We start from the raw sequence: 14,692 nt of genomic DNA on the forward strand, positions 1-14,692 counted from the left end.
TCATTAAAAACAGAATAAAACTGCGGTTTGTTAAAACTAATCTGAAGTTTTATCTTTTAATTGGACAGCTTAAATCATTTATATTTACTCTGACGGTATTTATTTTTGGATTTAATCTTATTATGATCTATTTGTCCAACTTTTTCTGCTTTTTTTCTTTTCTTACATTCTAATTTCTACCCCACTTATTTTAAAGTTATGCATTCCATGTCTATTATTTTCGTTATTACTCTGGCTATTTTAGCAAGTGTGCTTAACAAAGTCTGAAGTTAAATATCTTTGTCTTCATCCCCCTCCATCTCAAATACAAAGAATTTAGAATACTTTACTTTAAAGAGTCTGCCTGCCAGTGCAGGAGATACAAGAGACCCAGTTTCAATCCCTGGTTTGGGAGGATCCTCCTGAAGTAGGAAATGTCAGCCTGCTCCAGTGTTCTTGCCTAGAAAATTCTATGGACATAGGAGCCTGGCAGACTACAGTCCAAGGGGTCACAAAGAGTGGGACACAACTGAGCACACACACGCACACGTACCTTAAATTACCTGATCCCCTAGTTTATACACTGTCATTGTCCAGAGTCTTATTTTTAGCTTGATTTTGCCTCATAATTTGGGCATTATTTAATATTTTAAAGATACTGTTTGTTTAGTTTTACCTGTATATTTACCAGTTTCTTCCTTATTAATTCTTGGGCTTCCCTGAGCTGCTGCTTTTAAGGTTTGGCATTTTTCAACAATTGTAGAAGAATGTTATCTCTGCAAGTAGAACCTCCATGAGTGGGAATTCACTGTGTTATCTCCCTGTGTGCTCAGTCGTATCCAACTCTTGGCGACCCCATGGATTATAGCCTGCCAGGCTCCTCTGTCCATGGAATTTTCCAGGCAATAATACTGGAGTGGGTTGCCATTTCCTATTCCAGTTGATCTTCCTGACCTAGGAGTCAAACCTGCGTTATCTTGTGTCTCCTGCTCTGGCAGCAAGTTCTTTACCACTAGCACTACCATGTGGGTGTGGACACATTTATGATAAGACTTGTATCCATCATTATAGTATCACATAGACTATTTTCACTGCCCTCAAAGTCCTCCCGCTGACCAATCCCTTTCAGCAATTGGTCTTTTTATTGTCACCATAGTTTTACTTTTTCCAAAATGACATATACTTGAAATTATACAGTATATAGCCTTTTCAGATTAGCTTCTTTCACTTAGTAATATGTCTTTAATGTTCCTTATGTTGTTTTATTCTTGGCTTGATAGCTCATTTCCTTTTTGTGTTGAATAATAGGATTTACCACAATTTATTTACACATCCACGTACTAAAGAACATCTTTTGTGATATACCTCAGTTGTGTCCGACTCTTTGTGACCCCATGGACTGTGGCCCACCAGGCTCCTCTGTCCATGGAATTTTCCAGGCAAGAATACTGGAGTAGTTTGCCATTTCTTACCCCAGAGGATCTTCCCGACCCAGGGATCAAAACTGGGTCTCCTGCACTGCAAACAAATTCTTTACCATCTGAGCCACCAGTGTGTTAGTTGCTCAGTCGCATCCAATTCTTTGAGACCCCCTAGGCTGTAGCCCACCAGGCTCTTCTGTCCATAGGATTCTCTAGGCAAGAATACTGGAGTGGATTGTCATGTCCTTCTCCATAAGGACATCTTGGTTGCTTCCAATTTTGATAATTATGAATAAAACTGCTATAAACATTGATGTGCACCTGTATGTATAGACATGTTTTCAACTCCTTTGCGTAGAGACCAAGGAGTACAATTATTGGGTCATATGGTGAGAGTATGTTTACTTTTGTAAGAAACTGCCAAACTATTTTCCGAAGTGGCTATACCATTTTGCATTCCTACCAATATTGTATGAGATTTCCAGTTGCTTCACATCTTCACCAGCATCTGGTGTTGTCAGTCTTCTGGATTTTGGCCATTCTAATAGGTGTGTAATGATATCTCTTTGTTTTAATTTGCTTCTTCCTGCTGACATATGCGGAGAAGGCAATGGCACCCCACTGCAGTACTCTTGCCTAGAAAATCTGATGGATGGAGGAGCCTGGTAGGCTACCGTCCATGGGGTCGCTACGAGTCGGACACGACTGAGCAACTTCACTTTCACTTTTCCCTTTCATGCACTGGAGAAGGAAATGGCAACCCACTCCAGTATTCTTGCCTGGAGAATCCTAGGGACGGCGGAGCCTGGTGAGCTGCCGTCCATGGGGTCGCACAGAGTCGGACATGACTGAAGCGACTTAGCAGTAGCAGCAGCTGACATATGATGTGGAGCATCTTTTCATTATGCTTATTTGCCATCTGTATATCTTTGTGAGCCTGCTCATACTTTGAAAACCCTTTTTCTTCTTTATAAACAGTTATATTTCATGTCTACTAATCCAGTTCATGAAGTCTTTGACTGTCTGTTTATTCTGCCCAGTTAGTACCTCATGTCACTTGGAGTAAATCTTTGAAAATTCTTTGAGTTGAGATTGAGTTCATCTTAAGAGAATTTGCTTTTACCTGTCATCTGGTAGCACTGTCTACCCGGGACAAGCTTCTCCAAATAAAAATTTTTCATGCCACATTAGCAACTCAAACCACAAGGTGCTGTCTTGTGATGGCAAAGTCTTCAGTTCAGTTCGGTTTAGTTGCTCAGTTGTGTCCGACTCTTTGCGACCCTATGAACCGCAGCACACCAGGCCTCCCTGTCCATTACCAACTCCTGGAGTCAACCCAAACTCGTGTCCATTGAATTGGTGATGCCATCCAGCCATCTCATCCTCTGCCGTCCCCTTCTTCTCCTGCCCTCAGTCTTTCCCAGCCTCAGGGTCTTTTCCAGTGAGTCAGCTCTTCGCATCAGGTGGCCAAAGTATTGGAGTTTCAGCTTCAACATCAGTTCTTCCAGTGAACACCTAGGACTGATCTCCTTTAGGATGGACTGGTGGATCTCCTTGCAGTCCAAGGGACTCTCAAGAGTCTTCTCCAACACCACAGTTCAAAAGCATCAATTCTTCGGTGCTTAGCTTTCTTTATAGTCCAACTCTCACATCCATACATGACTACTGGAAAAACCATAGCCTTGACTAGACGGACCTGGCATAGTAATGTCTGTGCTTTTTAATATTCTGTCTAGGTTGGTCATAACTTTCCTTCTAAGGAGTAAGCATCTTTTAATTTCATGGCTGCAGTCACCATCTGCAGTGATTTTGGAGCCCCCAAAAATAAAAGTCAGCCACTGTTTCCACTGTTTCCCCATCTATGTGCCATGGAGTGATGGGACCAGATGCCATGGTCTATCTTAGTTTTCTGAATGTTGAGCGTTAAGCCAACTTTTTCACTCTCCTCTTTCACTTTCATCAAGAGGCTCATTAGTTCTTCTTCACTTTCTGCCATAAGGGTGGTGTCATCCGCATATCTGAGGTTATTGATATTTCTCCCGGCAATCTTGATTCCAGCTAGTCTTAGAGGGAATTTTTTTTACCTCTTCACCTTGTGCTAACACTAAGGTCAAGATGGGTAAGTTGATAAGTTACCTTGTCTTTTTTAACATGGACCTTAGCAGGGCTTTTTTCCATTTTTAAAATTTTTCTTATATGTAAATAGTTACAGAATTCCACCAAGTTGTAAATACATCTTCTATGTCTCCTTTAACTAGAGCCCTTCAGTGTAAACTTTTTCCCAGCTTCATTGCGGTATGATTGACAAATAAAATTGTAAGATATTCAAAGTGTACACTTTATGATTTGATATGTATACATTGTGAAAGGACTCCCTCATTGAGTTAGCATATCCGTCCTGGCATACTTACTTGTGTCTGTAGAACATTTAAGTACTATTCTCTCAGCAAATTCCAGTTATACAATAGTGTTGTCCACTGTAGTCACCATGATGTGATACATTAGATCCTCAGACCTTATTCATTTTATAACTGAAAATTTGTGCCCCTTTACCAACCTCTTCCTATTTCCCCAACCCCTTAGCCCATGGCAACCACTTTTCTGTTCTCTGTTTCTATGAATTTGACTTTTTAAAAAATTCCACATGTAAGTGATGCTATTCAGTATTTGCTTTTCTCTGGCTTATTTAACTCAGCATAATATAAATAAGATGTAGATAAAAACAGATATTCACAAATGACAGGAATTTTTAAGGCTGAATAAAAATCCATTGTATATACTGTTGACCCATCAACACTGCGTCATGGATCCACTCATACACTCTATTTTTCAACAGTAAATACTGTGAATGTAGAACCACTGATAAGGAGGAACTGTGGCTATAGAATAGAGAGTTGGTGCCACTAAACCCCAAATTGTTCAAGGGTCAACTACATATGCTATATTTTCTTGATCTGTTTATTCATTCATTGAGGGACAGTTAGGTTGTTTCCATTCAAGGTATGGAAGAGGCTTTTGAGCAATGCTGCCATGAACGTGGAAGTACAGATATCTCCTTGAGATTAATGATTTCTTATACCCAGAAACGGGATTGCTGGGCCATATGCTTATTCTGCTTTTAATTTCTTGTGGAACCTCTGTTCTGTTTTACATAGGGGTTGTTTGAGTTTGCATTCCAAACAACAGTGTACAAGGGTTTCCTTTTTTCCATATCCTTCCCGCATTTATTACACCTTGTCTTATTGCTAATGGATATCCTAACAGGTCTGAGGTGAAAATCTCATTATGGTTTGGATTTGAATTTTCCTGATGACTAGTGAGCACCTTTTCATGTACCTTTTAGCCAATTACATCTGTTTGGAAAAATATCTGTTCAGATCCTTTGCCAATTTTTTAATTGGGCATTTTTGTTTTTTTTTTTCTGTATGGAGTTATATGAATTCCTCTTATATTTTGGATATAACCCCTTATCAGACATTTAATTAGGAAATATTTTCATTCTGGAGGTTGCCTTTTCATTTTCTTGACAGTTTTCTTTGCTGAGTAGATTTTTAGTTTCATGTAATCACACTTGATTATTTTTGCTTTTGTTATCTTTGTTTTTCGTGTCAAATGCAAAAAATCTTTGCCAAGACCAGTGTCATAGAGCATATACCCCTTTGTTTACTTCTAGGAGTTTTATGGGTTTAGATCTTGCATGACTTCTTGCATAACTATAGTAGTAGTGCATGCATGCTCAGTTGTGTCCAACTCTTTGCAAGCCTATGAATTGTTCATGGAATTCTCCAGGCAAGAATACTGGAGTGTGTTACCATTTCCTATTCTAGGGGATCTTCCTGACCCAGGGATCGAACCCATATCTCCTGCATTACAGGTGGATTCTTTACCACTGTGTGCCACCTAGAAAGCATTGCATATAGTACAATATCAAAATCAGGATATTGAATCAGTACAGTCCACAGTTATATTCAGATTTCACCAGCTTTTTTGTGTGTGTGTGTGTTTTGTTTGTTTGTTCTTTGGATTTTTAACCATAACGGATGGCATATGGGACCTGTTGGCATATGGGAGCACAGGAGTCAAACCCGTGCTCCCTGTATTGGGAGCTCAGAGTCTTAATCACTGGACCACCAGGGAATTCCCTCACCAGTTGTATTCTTAATCATTTGTATCTATATGTCTATATGTGTGAGTATAGTTTTGTGCTGTTTTATCACATATGTACTGGAGAAGGCAATGGCACCCCACTCCAGTACTCTTGCCTGGAAAATCCTATGGACGGAGGAGCCTGGCGGGCTGCAGTCCATGGGGTCACTGAGTCGGACACGACTGAGCGACTCCACTTTCACTTTTCACTTTTATGCCCTGGAGAAGGAAACGGCAACCCACTCCAGTACTCTTGCCTGGAGAATCCCAGGGACGGTGGAGCCTGGTGGGCTGCCGTCTGTGGGGTTGCACAGAGTCGGACATGACTGATGCGACTTAGCAGCAGCAGCATCACATATGTACATTCATGTAACCACCATCACAAGACGTAGAACTGTTCTGTCACATGTCGTTCTAGGAGAGCTATTTTTAAATCACCCTTTCAAGACTTTCATAACCCCAGCTTTCTATGCAGTCTCCTATTAAGTAGATTCATCCATCTCCTCAGGTGGGCCTTGAGTTTTTCTCCTCCTATGCACTTAGCAGAGTAAGATTCAGCAGAAATCCTAAGAGGAAAAGCTGGCTTTGGCAGTTGCTCATTTTTTAGTGTTCTGTTCTCCCATTTTTTGTGATGACGTTAGTGTTCTGTCCTCCCATTTTTTGTGATTCTCTGGCCATCTCTGAAATGTATTTTAAAAGATGCTTTAAATTGTCTTCAAGCATTTTAGTTATTTCATTCAGAAGATTCACTCATATTTTCTAAAATGCCATATTTTGGATACAGGTAACCGTGGAAATATTAAAGAACATCTGTCTTTATCATTTTCATTAATAGTTCTTTCATAATTAGAAAAGTTGACTTTGTTTTCTCGTAGTGCCTGTGCATCTATGATTAGTTGGTTGTTAGGTATATTATTCATTCAGAACCATATAAGATAATGTACTCCAGGAATGATCATAAAATTTATAATGAACCTCTTTCTGAATGGTTTGGGCTTGCCTGGTGGCTCAGACGTTAAAGAATCTGCCTGCAATGCAGGAGACCCTGGTTCGATGCCTCGGTCAGGAAGATCCCCTGGAGAAGGGATAGATTACCCACTCTAGTATTCATGGGCTTCCCTGGTGGCTCAGACAGTAAAGAAACTGCCTGGAATGCAGCAGACCCGGGTTCAATCCCTGGGTTGGGAAGATCCCCCAGAGGAGTGCGTGGCAACCCACTCCAATATTCTTGCCTGGAGAATCCCCATGGACAAAGGAACCCGTTGGGCTGTATAGTCCATGCGATCACAAAGAGTCAGACACGGCTGAGTGACTAAGCACATGAATGGTTTAATTTTCAGTCATACATTTTATTTATTTCTGTAATAGTTTTACCATTGTTATAATTAAATCAGAGAAGTGAAATAATTTCTCCAAGCTGATGATCATTGGAAAATTTGAGACCAGAGTTCATATGAGTCATTTGCTTATCCTGTTTTCTACAATTCACATTTAAGTGGTTTTGCAATTAACTTTTAAGTTGGATTTATATAACCAAATATTGTACATTTCTTTAAACTTTCAAATCAGGTTAAAATGACATATATTTTAATTTTAAAAGAAAACAAAAAGAGAAAAATGTAAAATCTCAAATTCTGATTTTTAAAATTTTGAAATTAGCATGTTAAAGGTATTAAGCTATTGCTCAATATACAATCCATTTTTGTGTTGAGAAGAAGAACCTGTGGAAAGTCATGTTTTCCACAGACAGATGATAAGAAGAAAATAGCTTGATTTAAGGTCAAGGCTAAATATGGGGCATTTTAAGCATAGGTGAAAACTTTAATGAAATTCAGTGTTTTTCTGATTTTTAATCTCATGATTTTGCAGTTTCTCCCTGTGCCAAGAGAAACAGAAAGGCTGATATTAATGCTGGGCTAGGTTGCTTTGGTTATCTTTTAATATAGCACTAATTTTTTTTCCAAACATACCTTTTCTTTCTAAAAAAGAATCCTTAAAAGTCTTTTGGTTTTCTTTAAAAGTAGGCTTAGGGAATATATGTAAAATGTAGAAAGTATGGGGTCTTCCCTCATGACTCAGTGGTAAAGAATCTGCCTGCCAATGCAGGAGACACAAGTTTGATCCCTGGGTCTGAAAGATCCCCTGGAAAAGGAAATGGCAACACACTCCAGTATCCTTGCCTGGAAAATTCCATGGACAAAGGAGCTTGGAGAGCTACAGTCTGTGGGGTCGCAAAAAAGAGTCAGACACAACTGAACAACTACGCAACAACAGAAAGCACTGGCTTGTTTGAGTAAATGTAATTTTTATGTGGGAATAATAATCTAGGGGGGTAAGCTAGGCTACCAAGTGCCAAAGACATCCGCTCTATGTCAGAGTCTATGTGGCCCTACAGCAGAAGTTTGCTGTGTAAAGATTGAGTGTTCTTGTTGCTGTAGACAGATACTGTTTCCAACTGAGATTTGCAAAGATTTGTTTCAGTTCAAATCAGTGACTTGAAACAACATTTACTAATCAATTAATAGAAGAAGAAGTTTCTAACTTCAAGAAGTTTATGCTATTTTGAGAAAGACTGACAGGTAATTGTGATGTTCTTGTACTTCTAAGTTTAGAAAGATCCTAAGAGCACAGATTTAGGGAAAAGTGAATTTGAAGAAAGGGTGGTCAGGAAAGGCTTCTTAGAAAGTAAAGTTTGAGGGACTAACTTGGTGGTCCTGTGGTTAAGAATCCACCTGCCGTTGCAAGGGACACGAGTTCGATCTTGGTCCAAGAAGATCCCACATGCTGTGGGGCAACTAAGCCCATGAGCCACAGCTACTTAAGCCCATGTGCTCTAGAGCCCTTGCTCTGCAACAAGAGATGCCACGCAATGATTGAGAAGCACATGTACCACAACTAAGGAGATGCCTCAGATCTCTGCAGCTAGAGAAAGCCAGCATGCAGCAACGAAGACCCAAAAATAGATAAATACAGTTTTTAAAATAGTGAAGTTTGAGATGGGTCTTTAGAATTAACAGAATTACACAAGTATTCAAATGAAAGAACATTCTGCCAAAATAGGGGTACTCACAAGATTACTCCGCCCCCACACACACCTGCATTCACTCTCTTTTTTTTTTTACCTTCATTAAGGCAAAAGGAAAATGTTCACGACCCATTTTTTGGGTTCATGTAAAACTTTAGGGCTCCTTTCCTTGCATGCTCTTTCCTAGATAGAACTTTTCTAAGTTAGAAAAAAGAAAAGGAAAATTAGATTCAACAATCATCTTAGGAGTATGGAGACTCCATCCATATGTGTTTCTCTGCCTCCCACGATGACTTCTTGACCGACGCCTGTTTCTTTCCTGTTTCCTTGTTGTAACACCGTGTGATATTGATATTTCCCTACCTGAGCTATCTGATCATTCATTTGCAGTCCTTTCCCTCCTCTTCTCTTCATTTGAATTCATTAGTCTCAGCCGTCACGTTGCCTGGCCTGATGCATGCCATCTCCATTCCTATGCGTCTGGGGACACCTGCCATCTTGAGTCTCAGTAGTCATCCACCTTCCATCAGTATTTGACCAATTTCTGGACATGGTCTGACCCTCACTATTTACTTAGCCAGGACATAGTCTTGATCACATTCATACTGTCTCTGTAATTTTCACACTAGGACTCAAGTGATTTCTTCCCTCTCCCTCCACTAGTTTGTTTCATTAGTGTTCAATGGATATAACTAATTGTATTTTTTTCTAATCTCTGCAGTTGTGTCTATATTAGTAACAACTGTTTTTATCCTCTATGTAATTTCAATTTTTTATTGATTGAAACTTTCATGGAGGAAAAATGTTACTTTCCTTTTGGTTACTCATTTTAAAGAATTTATGAACCAACATAACCAAAAAATTCCCAACTCAACACAAACTTAAACTTATCTGGCTCGAAAATCCCACACCCTATTCTTCTCATCCCATCACACTGCCTTGCTATTTCGTTGTAAAACCTTCATGGAAAATGTAACCATGTACTTTCTCTAATCTAGCTTTAATCTGCTGATAATTTTATTCATTTGCTTAGCTTTGGGTCCAATAAGATCAAAGTTCCAACTCTATATGGGCCAGTAATCCTTAACTGTATTTCTGCCATCAGAAAGCAATGAAGTCTTGTCAATAATTCAGTCTATGTGGCAGTGGGTTATATAAAGGACTAAAGGCAAAGGGCAGGGGAATTAAGTAAATTCACAAAGCTTCAACACTTTTCCTAACAAGACATCAAAGTGCTGAGGAAAAGAAGTTGATGTTTAACATTGGAAAGAAGACAGGGTTTTGAAGCAAAACCTGGATTTAACTTGCAGTTTGGGCCACATACTAACTCAGTTAACTTTGGCTAAGTCTTTCAACCACTGGGTATTATTTTCTCTTTAGTGAAAAAGGAGGTAATAATACAACCTCACAACAGCTCAAGGATTTAGATCATATATGTAAAAGTATTTATTTAGAAAAATAACCATGCTGAGAATAACGTAAGAACTTGTTATAGAGTAGATACACTAAGTGCTAACTTTTTGATACATTTTTAAATCATTAGTATGTGGTAAGTTTATCATACCTGCTTCATAGATTTAATTAACCTAGTAATCCAAAGGGGGGAAAATGGTAATAGCAAGATGTTAGTGGGCAAAATAAGCATAGAATACTTATTTTATCTGATTACTTTTCTTCACTGCCTTTACAGAAGAGCCTTGAATTTAGGAATTCTTCGAGACCCTGGGTCAGAGATTGAAGACCGACAGTACCAAATAGATCTGCATTCGATCAATATTGGTACTGCTCAGTGGGACCAACTGAAACCAGAAAAGGAAAATGGCACAGGAGGGGTGCTAACAGAGACTGAAAGAAATTCTCAGAATCCAGCCCTTGAGTGGAATATGGCCAGCAGGTAGGAAATGGTTGAGAAACTTTTTCCACATTCTAATATTTCATTGCCAGAAGAACAGTTAATACACTCTTTAGCATGCCAAACCTAAGTGTTCGGTATTGTTTCTGCATTTCATAAAATTTATTTTGTAATTGTAGCAGATGCTGTTGCTTGGACTCCTGTGAGTCCTACCACTGTTACACTGCAATTATTACAAATTTATGGTCAGTGTCAGATTTTTTTTTTAAAAGCTTGTTATTTGATGAAAAATTCCACTTCAGACTAAGGATTCATTCACATTTCCCTTAAAATCCATTATATTCCAAGTCAAAAAAATATTAACTCTTTCCTTATCAGATTCGTGTGCTTATTGGCTTTTATAGATCTTCTTTAAAAAAATGTTTACTCAAGTCTTTTTGCCCATTTTTAAATTGAGAGGTCTTTTTGTTAATGATTTGTTAGAATTCTTTTTTTATTTAATTCTTAGAATTTTAAAAATTTTTATTGAAGTATAATTGAATCACAGTTTTGTGTTAGTTTCTGGTATACAACCAGGCTTCCATGGTAGCTCTGATGGTAAAGCATCTACCTAAAATGCTGGGGACCTGGGTTCAATCCCAGGGTCAGGCAGGAAGATCCCCTGGAGAAGGAAATGGCAACTCACTCCAGTATTCATGCCTGGGAAATCCCATGGACCGAGGAGCCTGGTGGGCTACAGTCCATGGGGTCGCAAAGAGTCGGACATGACTAATTTATGTTTCAGTATCTGGTGTACAACAGAGTGATTCAGTTACACATGTACATACATACTCTTTTTCATATTCTTTTCCATTAGAATTTATTGCAAGATATTGAGTTTAGTTCTCTGTGCTATACAGTAGAACCTTGTTTGTTTTAAATGTAGTAGCTTGTATCTGCTAATCCTACTTTATCCTCCCCCTTCCCCATTTCCCCTTTGGTAACTGTAAGTTTGTTTTCTATGTATGTGAGTTGATTTCTGCTTAGTAAATGAGTTAATTTGCACGTATTTTTAGATTCCACATACAAGTGACATCATATGGTATTTGTCTTAATCCAAGTTACCTCACTTAGTATGGCCATCTCTGGGTCCATCCATGTTGCTGCAAATGGCATTGTTTCATTCTTTTTAATGGCTGGGTGATTCTCCATTGTATATTGTGCCACATCTTCGTCATCCATTGCTCTGGTCGATGGATATTTAGGTGGCTGCGTAATTGTATTGTAACTAGTGCTGCTGTGAACATGGGGGCAGGTGCATGTGTCTTTCTGAGTGAGTTTTGTCCAGATATATGCCTCGGAGTGGGACTGCTGAATCATATGGCAGCTGTTTTGTTGGTTTTTTAAGGAACCTCCATACTGTTTTACATAGTGGCTACTCCAGTTTACATTCCCACCAACTGTGTAGCAGGGTTCCATTTTCTCAACACCTACTTCAGCGTTTATTACGTGCAGACTTTTTTGAGGGCATAGGAGAGGTGCCAATTATTTTATTCTTTTCATATAGAACAAACGTACAAGAATTTATACAGTTCAGAAATAGATTCCAATCAGACCATTACTCCTAGTACAACATATAACTAATAAGACAACCAATCAATTTCACTTTTCTTTTGAAAGTCGTAATCACAGAACATGGCAATAATTTGTAAGTCTTAGAGTCTTGTAAGGGGCTTTGTTCAAATCACAGTTTCAAGTATAGATTTACTTTATTAATAATAGATAAGTTAGCAATAGATGTAAATTTTCATACAAGTTTTCCTGTGACACAAGAAAATAAAAAGATTGTTGTGAAAAGTCTCAAGATTTTATCAAATCAGATTCTCTGTACTAAATTTAGGATGCAAAATGTCATTTCTCCCTAAACAGATGTTAGGAAAAAGAGATATAGTCTCTACTTCTTTTTTGTATAGACTTTTTAATGATTGCCATTGTGACAAGTGTGAAGTGATACCTCATTGTAGTTTTGATTTACAATTCTCTAATAGTTAGCAATTTGAGTGTCTTTTCATGTGCCTGTTGTCCATCTGTATGTCTTATTTGGCGAAATGTGTATTTAGGTCTTCTGCCCAACATTTGATTAGGTTGTTCTGTTAATTTGTTGTATGAGCTGTTTGTGTTATTTTTTAAATTAAGCCCTCGTTGGTTACATCATTTGTAAATATTTTCTCCCAGTTTTTAGGTTGTCTTTTCATTTTGTTTATGCTTTCCTTTACTGTACAAAACCTTACCTTTCACTGAGTCCCATTTGCCTTTATTTCTGTTGCCTTGGGACATTGACCTAAGAAAATATTGAAACACTAGTACAATCTGTGTCAGAGAATGTTTTTCCTGTGTTTGCTTCTAGGAGTTTTATTGTGTGATGTTTTATACTGAAGTCTCTAATCCATTTTGAATTTATTTTTGTGTAGGGTGTGAGGAAGTATTCTACTCATGGATTTACATGTGTCTGTCCAACTTTTACAACACCTCTTGCTGAAGAGATTTTCTTTTCTCCATTGTGTATTCTTGCCACCTTTGTCAAAGGTTAATTGGCCGTAGATGTGTGGGTTTATTTCTGTGCTTTCTATTCTGTTCTGCTGACCCATATATCTGGTTTTTGTGCCAGTGCCACACTATTTTGATTACTGTAGCTTTGTAGTATTGTCTAAAGTTTGGGAGGGTTATGCCTCTGCTGTGTTCTTTTCCCTCAATATTGGTTTGACAGTGCTGGGACTTAGCGTATAAATCTTTCACCTCCTTGGTGAGGTTTATTTCTAAGTTCTTTAATGCAATCTTAAAAGAGATTCTTTTCTGCTTTCCCTCTCTGATATATCATTGTTAGCATACAGAAATGCACCCCATTTCTATATGTTATTTTGTGTATTTCTACCTTGCTGAATTTATCAGTACTATCTGTTTTTGTGTAGTCTTTACAGTTTTCTCTATATATAGTATTATGTCATCTGTATATAATGACAGTTTTACCTTTTCCCTTCAAATTTTGCTACCTTTATTTCTTTTTATTCTCTGATTGCTGCCACTGGGACTTCCAATACTGTGTTAAACACAAGGGGTAGCAGTGGGCATCCTTCTCTTGTTCCAGATTTTACTGGGAAGATTTTCAGCTTTTCACCATTAAGCATTATGTTGTTTTAACACTATTATGTGGGTTTGTCACAAGTAGCTTTTCTTATGTTGAAACGTGTTCCCTCTGTACGCATTTTAGTAAAAGTTTTTATCATGTGTGGGTGTTGAATTTTGTCAAATACTGTTCCTGAATCGAATAAGAGGATCATGTGGTTTTCATCTTTTCTTTGCTTATATTGATTGACTTGCATATGATGAACTGTCCTTGTGACCCTGGGATGAATCCAACCTAATCATGGTGTAGGATCTTTTTTATATGTTGTTGCATTCAGTTTGCTAATGTTTGTTGAGGACTTTTGCATCTATATTCATCAAAGATATTGGCTTGTAATTTTCTTTTTTGGTAGTGTCTTTTTCTGGTTTTGGTATCGGGTAATAGTGGCTTGATAGAATGACTTTAGAAGTGTTTCCTCCTCTTCAGTCTTTTGGAAACATTTGAGGATTGGCATAAGTTCTTCTTATGTTTGGTAGAATTTCTCAGTGAAAACATCTGGTCCCGGACTTTCATTTGCAAGGATTTTTTTTATAATTAGTATTATTACAGCTTCTATTTCACTTCTTTTGATCAGTCTGTTCAAAGTATCTATTTCTTAGGTGATTCAGGTTTGGTGGACTGTATGTATCTACAAACCTGTCCCATTTCTTCTAGGTTGTCCAACTTCAGTTCAGTTCAGTCGCTCAGTCGTATCCGACTCTCTGCGACCCCATGAATTGCAGCACGCCAGGCCTCTCTGTCCATCACCAACTCCCGGAGTCTACCCAAACCCAGGTTCATCGAGTCGGTGATGCCATCCAACCATCTCATCCTCTGTCGTCCCGTTCTCCTCTCGCCCCCAGTCCTACCCAGCATTAGGGTCTTTTCCAATGAGTCAACCCTTCACATGAGGTGGCCAAAGTATTGGAGTTTCAGCTTCAACATCAGATCTTCCAATGAACACCCAGGATTGATCTCTTTTAGGATGGATTGATTGGATCTCCTTGCAGTCCAAGGGACTCTCAAGAGTCTTCTCCAACACCACAGTTCAAAAGCATCAATTCTGCGGCGCTCAGCTTTCTTCACTGTCCAACTCTCACATCCATACATGACCACTGGAAAAACCA

The 14,692-nt window shown here is 38.5% G+C and overlaps 1 protein-coding gene across 11 annotated transcripts in view; it reads left to right on the top strand.

Moving 5' to 3' along the window:
- The window catches only part of VPS13B (vacuolar protein sorting 13 homolog B), a 752,042-nt gene that overhangs the window by 452,935 nt on the left and 284,415 nt on the right, over positions 1 to 14,692 (top strand). For all 11 annotated transcript variants that reach the window (XM_081503358.1, XM_081503363.1, XM_081503357.1 and 8 more), the window contains exon 31: positions 10,262 to 10,465. In XM_081503358.1, coding sequence (XP_081359484.1) covers positions 10,262 to 10,465 — 204 coding nt within the window. The remainder of the gene's footprint in view (positions 1 to 10,261; positions 10,466 to 14,692) is intronic.

Source organism: Giraffa tippelskirchi, chromosome 6, assembly GCF_054371585.1.
Source record: "Giraffa tippelskirchi isolate mGirTip1 chromosome 6, T2T-mGirTip1v1.2.pri, whole genome shotgun sequence".
In the NCBI taxonomy this organism is placed as follows: Eukaryota; Metazoa; Chordata; class Mammalia; order Artiodactyla; family Giraffidae; genus Giraffa; species Giraffa tippelskirchi.